The sequence below is a fragment of the Lithobates pipiens genome, unplaced genomic scaffold, assembly GCF_037356315.1.
Source record: "Lithobates pipiens isolate NorthernLeopardFrog02 unplaced genomic scaffold, aLitPip1_a1.2 Scaffold_30, whole genome shotgun sequence".
Lineage (NCBI taxonomy): Eukaryota > Metazoa > Chordata > Amphibia > Anura > Ranidae > Lithobates > Lithobates pipiens.
The window spans coordinates 179,259,860-179,274,750 of record NW_027507791.1 but is presented as its reverse complement, the minus strand read 5'-3'; the positions used below and the strand labels follow the sequence as shown (position 1 = coordinate 179,274,750).

The window sequence follows — 14,891 nt, the reverse complement described above, 5'->3', positions numbered from 1 at the left end:
GCTTAATTACTTCCCCAACATTCGGGGCTATGTTAGATTTCCATCTCTTCATGAGTATCAATCGTATGGCAAAAAAGTATGTGCATAACCACATATTTAAGTTTAAATGGAAATTTTTCTATTCCAATACTTAGTATTTCCAGCTTGAAGCTGGGTCTGATTATGAACCCAGTTAGGTTCCCTATGTGTTTGAACACTGAGTTCCAGTAGCTGCATAAGTTAGGGCAGAACCACAACATGTGAGATAGTTTACCTATTAGGCCACATTTACCTCAGCAGTGGTTAGATTGCCCGGACTTAAATTTGGTCATCGTGTATGGCGTAAAGTACCATCTGAGGTGGAGTTTCTGTGCTATTTCCCACTATGTAGCACATTTAGAAACAGACAGGTTGTGCACTATTGCTTTTTGCCATTGGTGTTCTGGGATATGCCCTTTTTTGGGGGGTTTAGAAATGTCCAAAAATTCCAACCTTCATGGGAAATCTTTATTTCCGAGCTAGGTTGGGTGGTAAGGTGGATTTCAGTTGGGCATACGTTAGGAACTCCCCTTTTGGAAGGGTACATTTGGAAGCTAATTCTTCATAGGAGATGTGTTTACCTTCCCTAAAGATGGATGACATTTCCTTGATCCCTTTCGCTTCCCATTTGTGAGTTGCTATACTGGTATTAATGAATTTGAGCTTTCCCACGTTAAGTGGGACCTTTGGCTGTTTGGCTGATTGGTTGCCATCTTGTAGAAAGCGTTTCCATGCTAGTATGAAGGCTGATAGCATAGGGTGGTCCATGCCTGTGTTGTATGTTGCCTATTGGTACAGAAGATTGTTCTAAGGTACACCATGGATTGCGATATGGTTGTATAAACCAGAACCTAAGCTGGTCTAACAGTGTGGCAGTGTAGTAGTCACGAAAATCTGGTACTCCCATTCCCCCTGTCCTTCTATGTTTCCGTAACCTTAATGCAGTTTTTAGGGTGTGCCCCACAAAATCTTTGATTATCTTGTGGGAAAGACCTATTTGGTGAAGGAATCACAATATCGCTCTTTACATTGGGTGTTCGGAGTGTCAATTAATGTGTAAATTCACGCATTATTATACAAGTGTGGACTTTTTGGACTGTAACCATTATATAAAATGTGTTATCTTTATCTATCTATGTAAGATTTTTGCATTTGACCTGAAGTATTAGGGATTGTTTTATGGATTTTGGATATTATATTATAATACACAGGATATATATGTTTTCTTGACCTCTGACTAATAATAATTTCTTTTTATGTCAGATACAGGTTTGCCTGAAATACTAAATGAAGCAAGATAACTCAACCAATGTAAAAGAATTTATACTATTGGCTTTTACAAATCTCCAGCACTTCCAGTTTTTGCTTTTTGTTTTAGTTCTAATAATGTACAATACATGCCTTGCTGGAAATCTGATGATTATTTTCCTAGTTACGAGAAGCTCTTCTCTTCATAAACCGATGTATTTTTTTATCAGTGATTTCGCTATTTTGGAAGTCATATTCGTTTCCGTTATTGTCCCAAAACTTTTAGATATTCTAATTACATCTAAACATGTGATTTCCTTCATAGGTTGCTTTGTACAATTGTATGTTGGTAATTCAACTGGAATAATAGAATGCTATCTCCTTACAGTTATGGCTTATGATAGACACTTGGCTATACACAGCCCCTTGCTTTATACCAGTATCATGAACCAAATAAAAGTAACGCTTGCAATACTTCCGTGGGTTGCTGGATTTGTCCTTGCTGGTATCACCACCTTATTCACAGCCTGTCTTGAATTTTGTGGTCCCAACGAGCTTGATCATTTTTTTTGTGATATGGCCCCGCTGCATAATTTGTCATGTTCAGACCCTTTTTTAAGTAATTTGGTTACAAATGTAGCAGCTGTTTTTGTCATACTTCTGCCCTTCACCATCATCATATACATCTACACTCATATCATCATTACAGTCTCAAAAATTAAAAGTGAAGAGGGCATGCATAAAGCATTTCTCACATGCACATCTCATCTCACTGTAGCCAGTCTCTTCTTTCTGACATGTATTATTGTGTACCTCCAACCAAGTGGTAGCCAATATGACAAATATTTTGCTCTTGTTTACTTAGTGTTCACACCAACATTAAATCCATTCATTTATACCTTAAGAAACAGTGACGTCAAAACAGCTTTCTACAGATTGTTTAGTAGCAAATTTTAGACATGTGCACTGCTGAAAAAAATTATTTGTTTTAGTTTCATTCGTTTTTTTTTTTTTTCATTTTTTGGATCATTCGTTATGATCGCAATTCGTAAATAAGCAAATTCATAAAATCGAAAATCCGAAAATAAGAAAGTAAATTAAAAAATTTGAAAGAATACTAACTAGCTAACTATTAAATTATAGGTATTGGAATTTCCTTTAAAATTTGGCTGAAAATAAGAAATTCTATTTTATCTGAAGTTACGAATTATCTAAAATAACGAATGCCGCATCTAAACAAATGGAACAAAACAAATTAATAATAAATATTAATAATAATAATAAAGTTTTTATTATTATCAATTTGTAGCATTTCATTTGTTTAGATATGGCATTCCTTATTTCAGGTAATTTGTAACTTCAAATACATTTGTATTCGTTACATTCACTAACAGCCAAATTTGAAAGAAAATGTCAATACCTATAATTTAACAGTTAGTAATAGTTAAGTTATTATTAGTTAGTTATTATTTCAGATTTTTTAATTTTTGGGTTTTTGAAATTTAGAATATTTACGAACTTACGAATATTCGAATAGGATGGTTGTTGAGACAATTTGAACAGAAATAAATCTCTTTGCATTGTAAAACTTAAGGCAAATATATCAACCAAGAAATCAATAAGCACTAAAACGAAAGATAAATAAGTGGAGTCTGAATTAACCCAGACCAAGCTGTGAATAAGGATTTGTTAATAGAACATGTTCTTGGATACCAGTTATCTGCCTTTTTTGGGCACTATAGCCCATGAAGAGCTTTGACTTCATGCCCATTCTACTCCATATCATATATTCTCTCTCCAACATCGATTCCCTGTTTAGATCTTTTCCTAGCTAACATGGATGGAAAAAATGTAAATGCCCACTGTCATGCTAGTTTGTATTTTCTATCCTACATGTGTTGGATGCAATTAATAAGCCATTTGCCTCACCTGCTGAGAATGTGAAGATTAGGGCTGTGGACAAGCTGTAATATGAGACTTAGGCCCCTTACAGACGACAAGCTGACTCAGATCCGCCTGTCCATTTTCCAGGCGGATCCAAGCCGGCCATCCATTGACTCCTATAGGGAGACGGATGTCAGCGGAGATGTGTCCGCTGACACCTGTCTACTATCTTATCCACTAAAAACAGACATACGGTGATACGTTCCCCATACGTCTTGTTGGATCGGATGAGATCTGATGAAAATGGACATGCTGTCCGTTTTCACCCAATCTCTCCATAGGAATCAGTGGCACTCTGACAGGCCCCTCCCCTGCTCAGTGAGCAGAGATGGACCTGTCATCCGCTGGCTCAGTGGAAATCAATGAAGCAATCTCCCGCTGAGCTGGCGGACTCCGCTAAACGGATCCGCTCTGTGTGGTAGGGGCCTTACAATGGTGAATGGTGATATACAGCGAACCAAAGCAATCTAGCTTGGAAACAAAAATGAAACAAAATATCATGCATAAAAACAGTAAAAAAAAAGTCACAATGTCCAAGTGGTGTGAAGAACTGATTGCAGCCTGTCTGTTTTTCAGGAGGACCTGATCGGACCACCCATTGTTCTCTATGGAACGATGGATGTCAGCAGACATGTGTCCGCTGACACCCACTGGCCAGGCATGTACTGGCCATCGGGACTTCCCGGCGGGCCGATGGCTCAGTGGGCCAGTCTGGGGCAGTCCTGGAGCTGCTCCTCTCTGACAGTGAGTGATCTCGATTTCACTCCTGTCAGGAGGAGAAGCTTCCGTCATATGCTGGAGAGAGCATTAGGCTTTCTGCTCCCTCCAGCTTGCAGGGGGAGATAGACACGGTCAGCAGACTTTCCTTCCTCTCTCCCCGATCACTTGTTATCACATGACTGGAGAGAGGAAGAAGAGAGGCTGCCTTTATAACTGTGAGTACATGTGGGAGGGGGACACTCTGATGTAAGGGGGCTGGTGGTGGGACTCTGATGTAAGGAGCTGGTGATGGGACTCCGATGTAAGGGGGCTGCTGAAGGGAAGCTGATGTAAGGGTCTGGTGGTGGGACTCCGATGTAAGGGGCTGGTGGTGGGACTCTGATGTAAGGAGCTGGTGATGGGACTCTGATGTAAGGGGGCTGGTGATGGGACTCTGATGTAAGGGGGCTGATGATGGGACTCTGATGTAAGGGGGCTGCTGATGAAAATCTGATGTAAGGGGCTGGTGATGGGACTCTGATGTAAGGGGGCTGCTGATGAGAATCTGATGTAAGGGGCTGGTGGTAGGACTCTGATGTAAGGGGCTGGTGGTGGGACTCTGATGTAAGGGGCTGGTGGTGGGACTCTGATGTAAGGGGCTGGTGGTGGGACTCCGATGTAAGGAGCTGGTGATGGGACTCTGATGTAAGGAGCTGGTGATGGGACTCTGATGTAAGGAGCTGGTGGTGGGACTCTGATGTAAAGGGGCTGGTGATGGGACTCTGATGTAAAGGGGCTGGTGATAGGACTCTGATGTAAAGGGGCTGGTGATGGGACTCTGATGTAAAGGGGCTGGTGATGGGACTCTGATGTAAAGGGGCTGGTGATGGGACTCTGATGTAAAGGGGCTGGTGATGGGACTCTGATGTAAAGGGGCTGGTGATGGGACTCTGATGTAAAGGGGCTGGTGATGGGACTCTGATGTAAAGGGGCTGGTGATGGGACTCTGATGTAAAGGGGCTGGTGATGGGACTCTGATGTAAAGGGGCTGGTGATGAGAATCTGATGTAAAGGGGCTGGTGATGGGACTCTGATGTAAAGGGGCTGGTGATGGGACTCTGATGTAAAGGGGCTGGTGATGGGACTCTGATGTAAAGGGGCTGGTGATGGGACTCTGACGTAAAGGGGCTGGTGATGGGACTCTGATGTAAAGGGGCTGGTGATGGGACTCTGATGTAAAGGGGCTGGTGATGGGACTCTGATGTAAAGGGGCTGGTGATGAGAATCTGATGTAAAGGGGCTGGTGATGGGACTCTGATGTAAAGGTGCTGGTGATGGGACTCTGATGTAAAGGTGCTGGTGATAGGACTCTGATGTAAAGGGGCTGGTGATGAGAATCTGATGTAAAGGGGCTGGTGATAGGACTCTGATGTAAAGGGGCTGGTGATGGGACTCTGATGTAAGGGGGGCTGCTGATGAGAATCTGATGTAAGGGGGTGCTGATGGGACACTCAAAACGTAAGTGGGCCTGTCTGGATGAAGTCCAGGGCCAAATTTCTGTCCCAGTCCAGCCCTGCCACTGTCATCCGATCCAGTCCACTAAAAACAGACGGATGGGGATACGTTCACCATCCATCCTGCGGATCGGATGACAGCTCGATATAAACAGACAGGCAGTCTATTTTCATCCAATAGCCCCATAGAGAACAGAAGGACCACATATACTGCATAAATTACCATAGTGGTTTTACAGTTAGAATTGCCTCTTTACAACTGTAATGTTTTTGTCTTGATTCCAACCAGAACAATATGTATTAACTCTCTTTCTATTTTTTGTGGGTCCACTCAATGTACAGTGACCATAATAATAAGCTCAAAGTCTTCTGAGGAAACTGGCACTTGCATGCTTTTATGTGTTTGATTATTTTAGGGTCAATAAATTGTATATTTCCCCAGCAAATGGTGTTGTAGAGAAGGCCTGGCTTGCAGTCTGCACTCTAATTCATTCCAAAGGTGTTCTATCGAATTGAGGTCATGTCTTTATGGGCCTTGCTTGCTTTCCGTGGGCAATATGGGCAGGGACCCAATACCAACGTAGAAGCACCTCATAAGCCATCTCCAAAGTGGCTGTGTTAAATGAGTATTTGGCCACAGAAGACCAGACTCGGCTCCAATCTGCCAAGTCTATCTCAGTTGCCAAGCCTCGTTCCCACTGAGCTACATAGATGAGAGGGTTAGAGGAAGAGCGGTTATTCAAAGACGCATAGAGGGCTGAAATGAGGCCTGGGGATCCTGGAGAATGTAGGCAGGTGTGTTTTTTGAAATGGGTACAGGGAGGTTCTATGCAGAGAATGGAGCCAATGTTGCAGTTGGAGATAGTGGAAGAATTCCACCTCTGGTATGTCGTGGGGCTCCCGAAGCGAGGCCTGCGTTGGGAATCAACTGGCAGTTAGAAAGTGTCAGATGTAGAACCCATTAGCGACCCACCAGGAGAAGGTTTGTGGTTGGTCTAAGCCTAGGGGAAAAGGGCAACATTAAGCTGGCGGAGCAGAGTACCGAATTCCAGACGTGCAGGCTTTTAAGCATCAGCGGACTCAATAATGGTGGGCGAAGGTTATGGGGGAGGCAGAGGAGGGATTGCATAGTGACAGGAGCACAGTTGGGCAGTTCTAAAAGTTCCCACAGGGGAACATCTATTGAGACATGAAGCATAGAGATAATTGGGATCCTAGGGCGTTTGTTATCCCAAATGAACCAGGAAATTCTATTCTCGAGCAGGCGCAAAAAGTGTAATGGAACCCGTAGTGGGAGAGTGTGAAAATAATATAAAAGTTGAGGGGGCGTGGCTTGCGCGCTGAAGAAGATGGCTGCTTAAGCCTAGAGCTCTCCACAGCCGGCCGTTTAACAGCAAAAAACAGGCAGGTATTCTCCTCTAAAAACATACCTAAATACTCTGCAGTACTCCTGGGACAGTAGGGGCAATAATGTATTGCAAAAGAGGACAAGAAAGGGGACCAAAAAAGCTCTCATCATTTACATTTAAACAGAGCAGTGAGCTGACTAAAATCCAAGATGGCGCCGCCAGAGCTGTGAGGAAAAATAATAAAACTCACACAAACCTTTCTAATAGACATCCACCTGAAATGGATGAGGAATTATCATCCTCATATTCTAATGGCTCCTCTCAACTATCCCCAACATCTCAGGGACCCACAAAATCGCGGATGAAGCTGGATTCATCTTGTCAGGCAGCTGATACTGTGAACACAGCTCTGCATAGTGATAATGCTATATCCTCATTACAGACATCTATAGCTGCTTTCCCAACATCAGGTCAGCCAGTACTAGATACCACAATGAAAGAAATGCTTGTGTCATTACAATCATCTATTATATCTAATCTATCCTCCATGATTCATAAATTCTCTCTTGATATGAAACATATGGATGGTAGACTGCAATATGTTGAAAACAAAATGGAGGAATGCACTGAAACAGTGAATGAGCTAGTGGATGCATGTACAGAACAAAAAGATGATTCCATGTGGGTCAAGATGAAATTGGCAGATCTCGAGGACCACTCACGTCGAAACAACATTAAAATGAGAGGAATACCAGAGTCAGTTCTACCTATGGACTTACGTAACTATGCAAATACACTATTTTCTACATTATTGCCAGAATTATCGAACTTACAATTAATCGTATTCATAGAATTCCCAAACCAAAACATCTAGAAGAATCAATTCCCAGAGATGTTGTTCTGCAAATTCATTTTTATCAAGCTAAAGAGAAAATTCTCTCCAAAGCGAGGGAGCTAACTACTCTGCCACCACCATACTCAGATATACAATTATTTGCCGATCTCTCGCAATTTACACTACAAATGAGAAGACAGCTCAAAACTGTAACGACGGCATTATCTAATCATAAGATCACATACAAATGGAGACATCCAGCCACTATCTTTACCACTTACAACGGGAAACATTTTGCTATATCTACCATTGAAGATGGCATGCAATTACTCCAAACATGGGGTATTATAGTTGATCTTCCCCATAACACCCCTGCCTTGAAGGAAAAAACAAATTTGTTCCACTTTGGACAAAAACGTGAACAAAATAGAATTAAATACAAATGAACTACTCCTGCCTGTTAACTCATATGCATTACTGGCATATACGGTCTGGTTTGATGCTCAATACCTTACTACTTGAACTTCACCCCCTATCTTGGTCAGCATTCCTTTGAGTGGATTACTGCTGACTCTTGGAAAATATTTTTTTCTTTTATTTTTTTTTTTTTTTTAATTAATCTTTTTTTTTTCCTCTTGCAATATATATTGCCAAATAACTACTAATAGAGTAATAACTCGTTTTTTCATAGGTTTGAAAAAAAAAATATCTACATTGTTGTGTGCATGATTTAATAGTAACTGTGAACTGATCATATAACAAATACTTAGATATTTAGTTTAAGCGTTATAGAAACGAGAGAATATTCTTTTAGGAATATATAGAATTATAGTAACATCTAATTTTGATATATATTAATATGTCTTTCAAAATATTGTCCCTAAATGCAAGGGGACTGAATCACCCAGCGAAGCGAACCTCTATGTGGAGGTCTGCCTTATTCTTTAATTGTGACATATGTGTTCAAGAGACACATTTTGCTAAAGATGCATCTCCCAAATGTCAACATAAACATTTTCCTCATATTTTTCAAACAAAATTCTCCAAAAAACAAAGAGGGGTGTTAATAGCTATTAGAGATACTATTACATTTCAATTAGATAATTGTATTACTGACCCTGAAGGTCGCTATGTTTTTTTGATTTGTACCATTAACAATATTCAATACACCCTTGTATCTATTTATGCTCCGAATATGAGGCAAATGCATTTCATAAAAAAAACTATAGAGGAGGTGAAGAAAGTTCAAAAAGGACACCTCCTGATATGTGGAGATTTCAATTTGATTCCAAACAATGATATGGATTCTTCTGCTAAGTCCAAACGCTGTGCTTCTCCCCTTGATGAGTTCATAATTTCAAACGACTTATTTGATGTGTGGAGATGTGGACATGCTAATGCAAGGGATTACACATATTTGTCACCACGGCACAATACCTACTCCAGAATTGACTTATTCTTGACAGATAAATGGCTGCTTGACAAGATTTCATCCTCCCATATACATACGGCCACGTGGTCACGCTCCCATTAGCATGTCTATAACAACCACATCATCCCAACCAAATTCATATATATGGAGAGCTAATAACTATATTCTCCAAAATGAAAATTACTCCACAACACTCCAACAACACCTTACTGAATTATTTTCATTTAATTTGACATCTATATCTGACCCAATGATATTATGGAATGCTCATAAAGCTGTTATGAGAGGGGTGTTTATGCAATTAGGTTCTAAAGCTAAAAGAAAGAGAACTCAGAAAATGGATGAACTTACTAAGGAGATAGCCAAAGCCCAGGAACACAATAAAAATGATCCTTCTCCTTTCATTAAAACACAAATTTTCCAGTTACGTAATGAATTCATAACCCTACTTCTAGAGACACATGAGAAATCCTATAAAAAATTCAGAGCTACCACTTATGCAACAGGGAACAAAGCAGGGAAAACAATGGCATTACGCATTAAAGGTTATCGATCTAAGACTAAAATTCCATTCCTCTACCATCCTCACACTAATGAAAAATTGCTTAAGCCTTCTTCAATAGCTGAAGCATTTAGTTCATATTATAATGATTTATATAACATTAAGAACGATGGCGATACCCATCAACCTTCTCAGGAGGAGATTGACACCTTTTTGGAGAGTGTCAAACTTCCATCTATTTCCCCACAACAATTAGAATTTCTCAATTCTCCCTTTACTATCCCTGAAATTCTACAAACTATCCGTATTCTTTCTAACTTGAAATCACCTGGTCCAGACGGCTTTACAGGGGAATATTTAAAAACATTTCAAAGTACTCTAGCGCCTATACTATGTGACATTTATAATTTAGCAGCCAATTCTTCATCATTTCCCAATGAAATGCTGAATGCTCTTGTTGTAACTCTTCCAAAACCAGATAAGGAACCATCTTCACCTAAAAATTTTAGACCAATTTCCTTACTTAATTTAGATGTTAAAATGTATGCGGAACTTATAGCCAAAAGACTAGATAGTTTGTTACCCTCTCTTATCCATAGAGATCAATCGGGTTTCACCAAAGGAAGACAAGCATCGGATGCTACTTGAAGAATGATAAATATAATACACCATGTAGAACTCACCAAATCGCCATCCCTGTTTCTGTCGCTTGATGCTGAAAAAGCGTTTGATAGAGTTCATTGGGGATAACTGTCATCAGTTCTGACTAAATTTGGCTTAACAGGTCAAATCAACAAAGCAATATTAGCCCTGTACTCTGTCCCCTCGGCTCGAGTGTATACTACGGATTCTTTATCACCTCCATTCCCAATAACAAATGGTACACGACAAGGATGCCCCTTATCCCCCCTAATTTTTAACCTTGTTATTGAACCCCTAGCTGAGAGTATTAGGTCCAACAAAAAAATTCTAGGAATTACCATTGCTGAACAAGAACATAAAATCAACCTTTTTGCAGATGATGTTGTTCTTATGATTACTGATCCTGTGAAATCCTTACCGGAAATTCAGGAAACACTAAATATGTTCAGCAAAGTTTCTTATTACAGGCTTAATGCAAATAAATCTTGTATATTGAACTTGGGGATAGATGAAAATACTACTAAACATCTTAAATTAAAATTCCCTTATACATGGATTGAAAGTACAATTAAATATTTGGGTATTCAATTATCAAATTTATGTAAAACACTGTTCCAATATAATTATATTCCACTTCGTAATGCATTACAAGAAAATCTCACTAAACTAGCATCCCATGAATTTTCATGGATGGGACGTTCGGCAGCATTTAAAATGCTTCACCTTCCACAAATTTTATACTTTTTTAGAACTCTCCCGATTCCAATTCCGTTAAAATATTTCCAATCCCTTCAGACTCTGTTTTCTAGATTCATCTGGCAGGGTCAAAAATCTAGATTTGCTCATTCAAACTTAGTGAAGAAACGTCAAGCTGGGGGAACAGGGTATGTGGATTTCCAAGATTATTATTTAGCCTTGGTTCTTACACAGTCTAAGGAATGGTTTCTATCTCCTCCATCTACAATTTGGGGGAAGATGGAAACTGCTAAGATCCCAGGAAATAATCTATCAATATGGATTCCTTCCATGGCACTTGGAGCCAAGATACCTTTCTGCATCTAACTTCCTCACACCCTCTTCCTACCAAAGTCCAAATTCCGCTAAATAATCTACATCATTTCATGAAGACAACCTCATTTACACCATGGATAGAGAATGGAATTAAATATCTATCTATAATAATGGGGTGATCAAACCATTTTCTACACTTCAAAAGAAATTTTAATTGCCAAATTCAGATTTATTCCTGTACATCCGAACTAAGAATTGCATTTCCAACCTCCCATCATGGACCTATAATGTTCCCCAATCGGCTTGGTCCTTCCTTAAGATCCCCATACATCAACAAAAAGGGATATCTCTTTTCTATAATCTTCTTCAACAAAAAAGTGTGTTTACAAAGACTATCCCTTTAATTAGATGGGAAGAAGACTTAGGATACACCTATACAGTTGACCAATGGGAAAAAGCTTGTAACACTACATATAAAGCCACATGCTGCTCTACATTATGGGAAGTATCCATTAAATTAACTCAACGCTGGTATCTTACTCCTGAGAAAATATCTAAATTCAACGGCACATTTGACGACAAATGTTGGAGATTGTGCGGCAAAAAAGGTGATATGTTGCATACATTTTGGACATGCCCTAAACTTGGGAAGTATTGGGAACAAATCTTTCAAGTTATGTCTGAAATTACCAAAACAGTCATTCCTCCAAATCCCTCACTTGCTCTATTATCCATTGATCTTGATCGATATCCTATCCAGGTTAGAAATGTGTTTACACATATTTTGCTGTCAGCCAGGATCAGTATAACGAGGAACTGGAAAAATCCTGATCCTCCTTCCATAAAAGAAGTGATTACATTTATGAAACCCGAACACAGTTTAGCACCCATAGGGGTGTTCGGGAATATATTTAGGTTCATCATCTTTGAATTACTTGAATTGGCAGTATATAAATATATGAAGTTAATATTTATATTACTTTTGTGTATTGTCTCCACAATGGATGTATTAATAACCTCCCGATATCTTTATTATCCCTATTATAATTGAGATAATTGATATGGTTTTCTTTATATTATATTTTTTATTATTTTTGGATACTATTATCTATGTATCTAAATACTGTAACTGATCTGTTATTTAGTCATAATTTCTGTCATTTGTCTTGATAAAAATGTAAACTTTAATAAAAACTATTGATTAAAAAAAGTAATATGTGGCTGTATGGAAAAGTCTTTAAAAGACTCCATAATAACAGAGAATCAAGATGGGAATCACTATTTTATTTATTACAGTTCAGAACACAGCTACCTGCAAGTATGGACAGAATTCTTCTTATTGAAGTTCAAGGTAGCTCTGGTAATACAGGCAACAGGTGGAGGGAACCCAGGCCCAAGAGCACAGGGCCACCCGTCTGGAATGAGAGTTCTGTGGTAGCTGAAGCTGTAGCTATTGAAGAGATGCTCCCCACAGTAGTGTTCCAGAGAAGCTGTGTGATATTTGGCTCTGACCCAGCTGTCAGAGATCTCATACCTAATCTGAGAGATCTCATGAGAGCTTGCAATATTATGCATATAGAACCATCACTTACAGACCATGTTGTATATATTTTACAGATATAAACACTTTTTAGGAAATAGGGAATTGGGGATAAAAAATAAAAAATGCAAATAAGAGAACCTTCACATAAAAGACCTCAAAAGAAAAAATGTGGGTTCAATTGGACTTTTTAGGCATAAAAGGAGTTGTAGAGACAACCGATATATTCAAGAGAAATTATCTCTATTTATTATCAAAACAGAGCACCAGAACATATTTAAGTTTCGACTGTATACCTGATATCCTCTACTTTATATTTATATAAATGTGTATTTCTTTTTTCCTTTTTGGAAATTTTGAGTGGATTATACTATCTTTGATAGGATATCAATTAGGACTTAAATGTGCCTTTATAAGGTGAAAAAACTTTTTTGTTTGTATTTTAAATTTTGATTGTTTATATTTTATACATAATCTGTTTTGATAATAAATAGAGATAATTTCTCTTGAATATATCGGTTGTCTCTACAACTCCTTTTATGCCTAAAAAGTCCAATTGAACCCACATTTTTTCTTTTGAGGTCTTTTATGTGAAGGTTCTCTTATTTGCATTTTTTATTTTTTATCCCCAATTCCCTATTTCCTAAAAAGTGTTTATATCTGTAAAGTGATAACCAGGACGTGGCATTTGATAAATTTTTTTAGTGTATCCACAGACACCACCCTGTGATAGATACACACCTCTATTCATTTAAACACATGTTGTATATATGCTATATGCACTTTATTGGTATTGAGTAGTATATGAGGTCATACCCCATGGGTATTTCTGAGTACAAGTTCCAAATGCCTCTTGTTCTTTTCGTCCTATGGTGGGGTCCCAATTCTGATGCCGATCCCTTCTTCTACAGGTGGAGATCTTTAAAAAAAAACAAAAAAAATATAAAGTGTAGTATGTTCTACTTAACAGCAAATCCCCACACCCCTACTATATGTGCTCACATTTAAATAAGTGGCATAGGGCACCCTTTGGAATCCACTTTGAATCTTGCAGTATGGTTGTACTGGGCATGTAAGATGGAGCCTGTGATGTAATGCAGCTTATCTTACTCATGCTCCATACAACATTACATTCATCTGTTACAAAAAAAGCCTATGGGGAAGATTTTTTTTTTAAATAGCTGAATGTAATGTCCTATGGCAAATGAGATAAACTGTATAATGTCATGTGCTCCATCTTGCACATGCACACTAGGACTATATTGTTGGCTTACCCCATAAAGGATTTCAAAATATCAGTGCAAGAGTGAGGGCAAGGCAGCAGACAGGCACCATAAATATGACAAAAGGAAAAGGAGAGGCAGTAAGGAGATAGGTAAATGTACTTATTTATGTCAGTGGTCTTGTTTAACTGCTTGCCAACCAACCTCTGCAGTTGTACTGCAGCAGAATGGCACAGGCAGGCAAATCACCGTTATGTTACGTCGGTTCCAAAGGTTGCCACTAGGGTCACGCTCATGCCACCTGAGGCGCACTCCCCCAGAACCAATGTGAGTGCCCGGTGGTCTTGATGATCGCCGGGCTCCCGTGATCGCACGTAACACAGCGAGAACTAGAATCTCTGTGTGTAAATACAGAGATCAGGTTCTCTGAGGGGAGAAGTGACAAATCATCTGTTCAAACATAGTATGAACAGCGATCTGTCATCTTCCCTAGTCAGTCCCCTCCCCCGTTCAGTTAGAACACAAATTAGGGAACACAGTTAACCCCTGGATTGCCCCATAGTGTTATCCCCTTCACTGCCAGTGACATTTTTACAGTAATCAGTGCATTTTTATAGCACTGATCGCTGTATTAATGCCAATGGTCCCAAAAATGTGTCACAATTGTCCAATGTGTCTGCCATAAATTTCGTAGTCATGATAAAAATCGCAGATCGCTGCCATTACTAGTAAGAAAAAGAAATAAAAATGCTATAAAACTATCCCCTATTTTGTAGACGCTATAAGGTTTGCACAAACCAATCAATATATGCTTATTGCGATTTGTTTTATCAAAAATATGTAGAAGAATACGTATCAACCTAAACTGAGGAGAAAAAAAAAATTGTATATTTTTGGGGGGTATTTATTTTAGCAAAATTGACGCTCTTTTTTT

At 39.1% G+C, this 14,891-nt stretch overlaps 1 protein-coding gene across 1 annotated transcript; it reads left to right on the top strand.

Moving 5' to 3' along the window:
• Positions 1 to 1,195: 1,195 nt before the first annotated feature.
• Positions 1,196 to 2,223, top strand: LOC143942263 (olfactory receptor 5P68-like). Its single transcript, XM_077463506.1, has one exon. It carries the CDS (start codon positions 1,306 to 1,308, stop codon positions 2,221 to 2,223), a length of 918 nt encoding a protein of 305 aa, XP_077319632.1. The 5' UTR covers positions 1,196 to 1,305.
• The last annotated feature ends 12,668 nt before the right edge of the window (positions 2,224 to 14,891 follow it).

Excerpts from the sequence above, each read along its gene's own strand:
- LOC143942263 (XM_077463506.1), top strand. The coding sequence starts at position 1,306 with ATGAAGCAAGATAACTCAACCAATGTAAAAGAATTTATACTATTGGCT.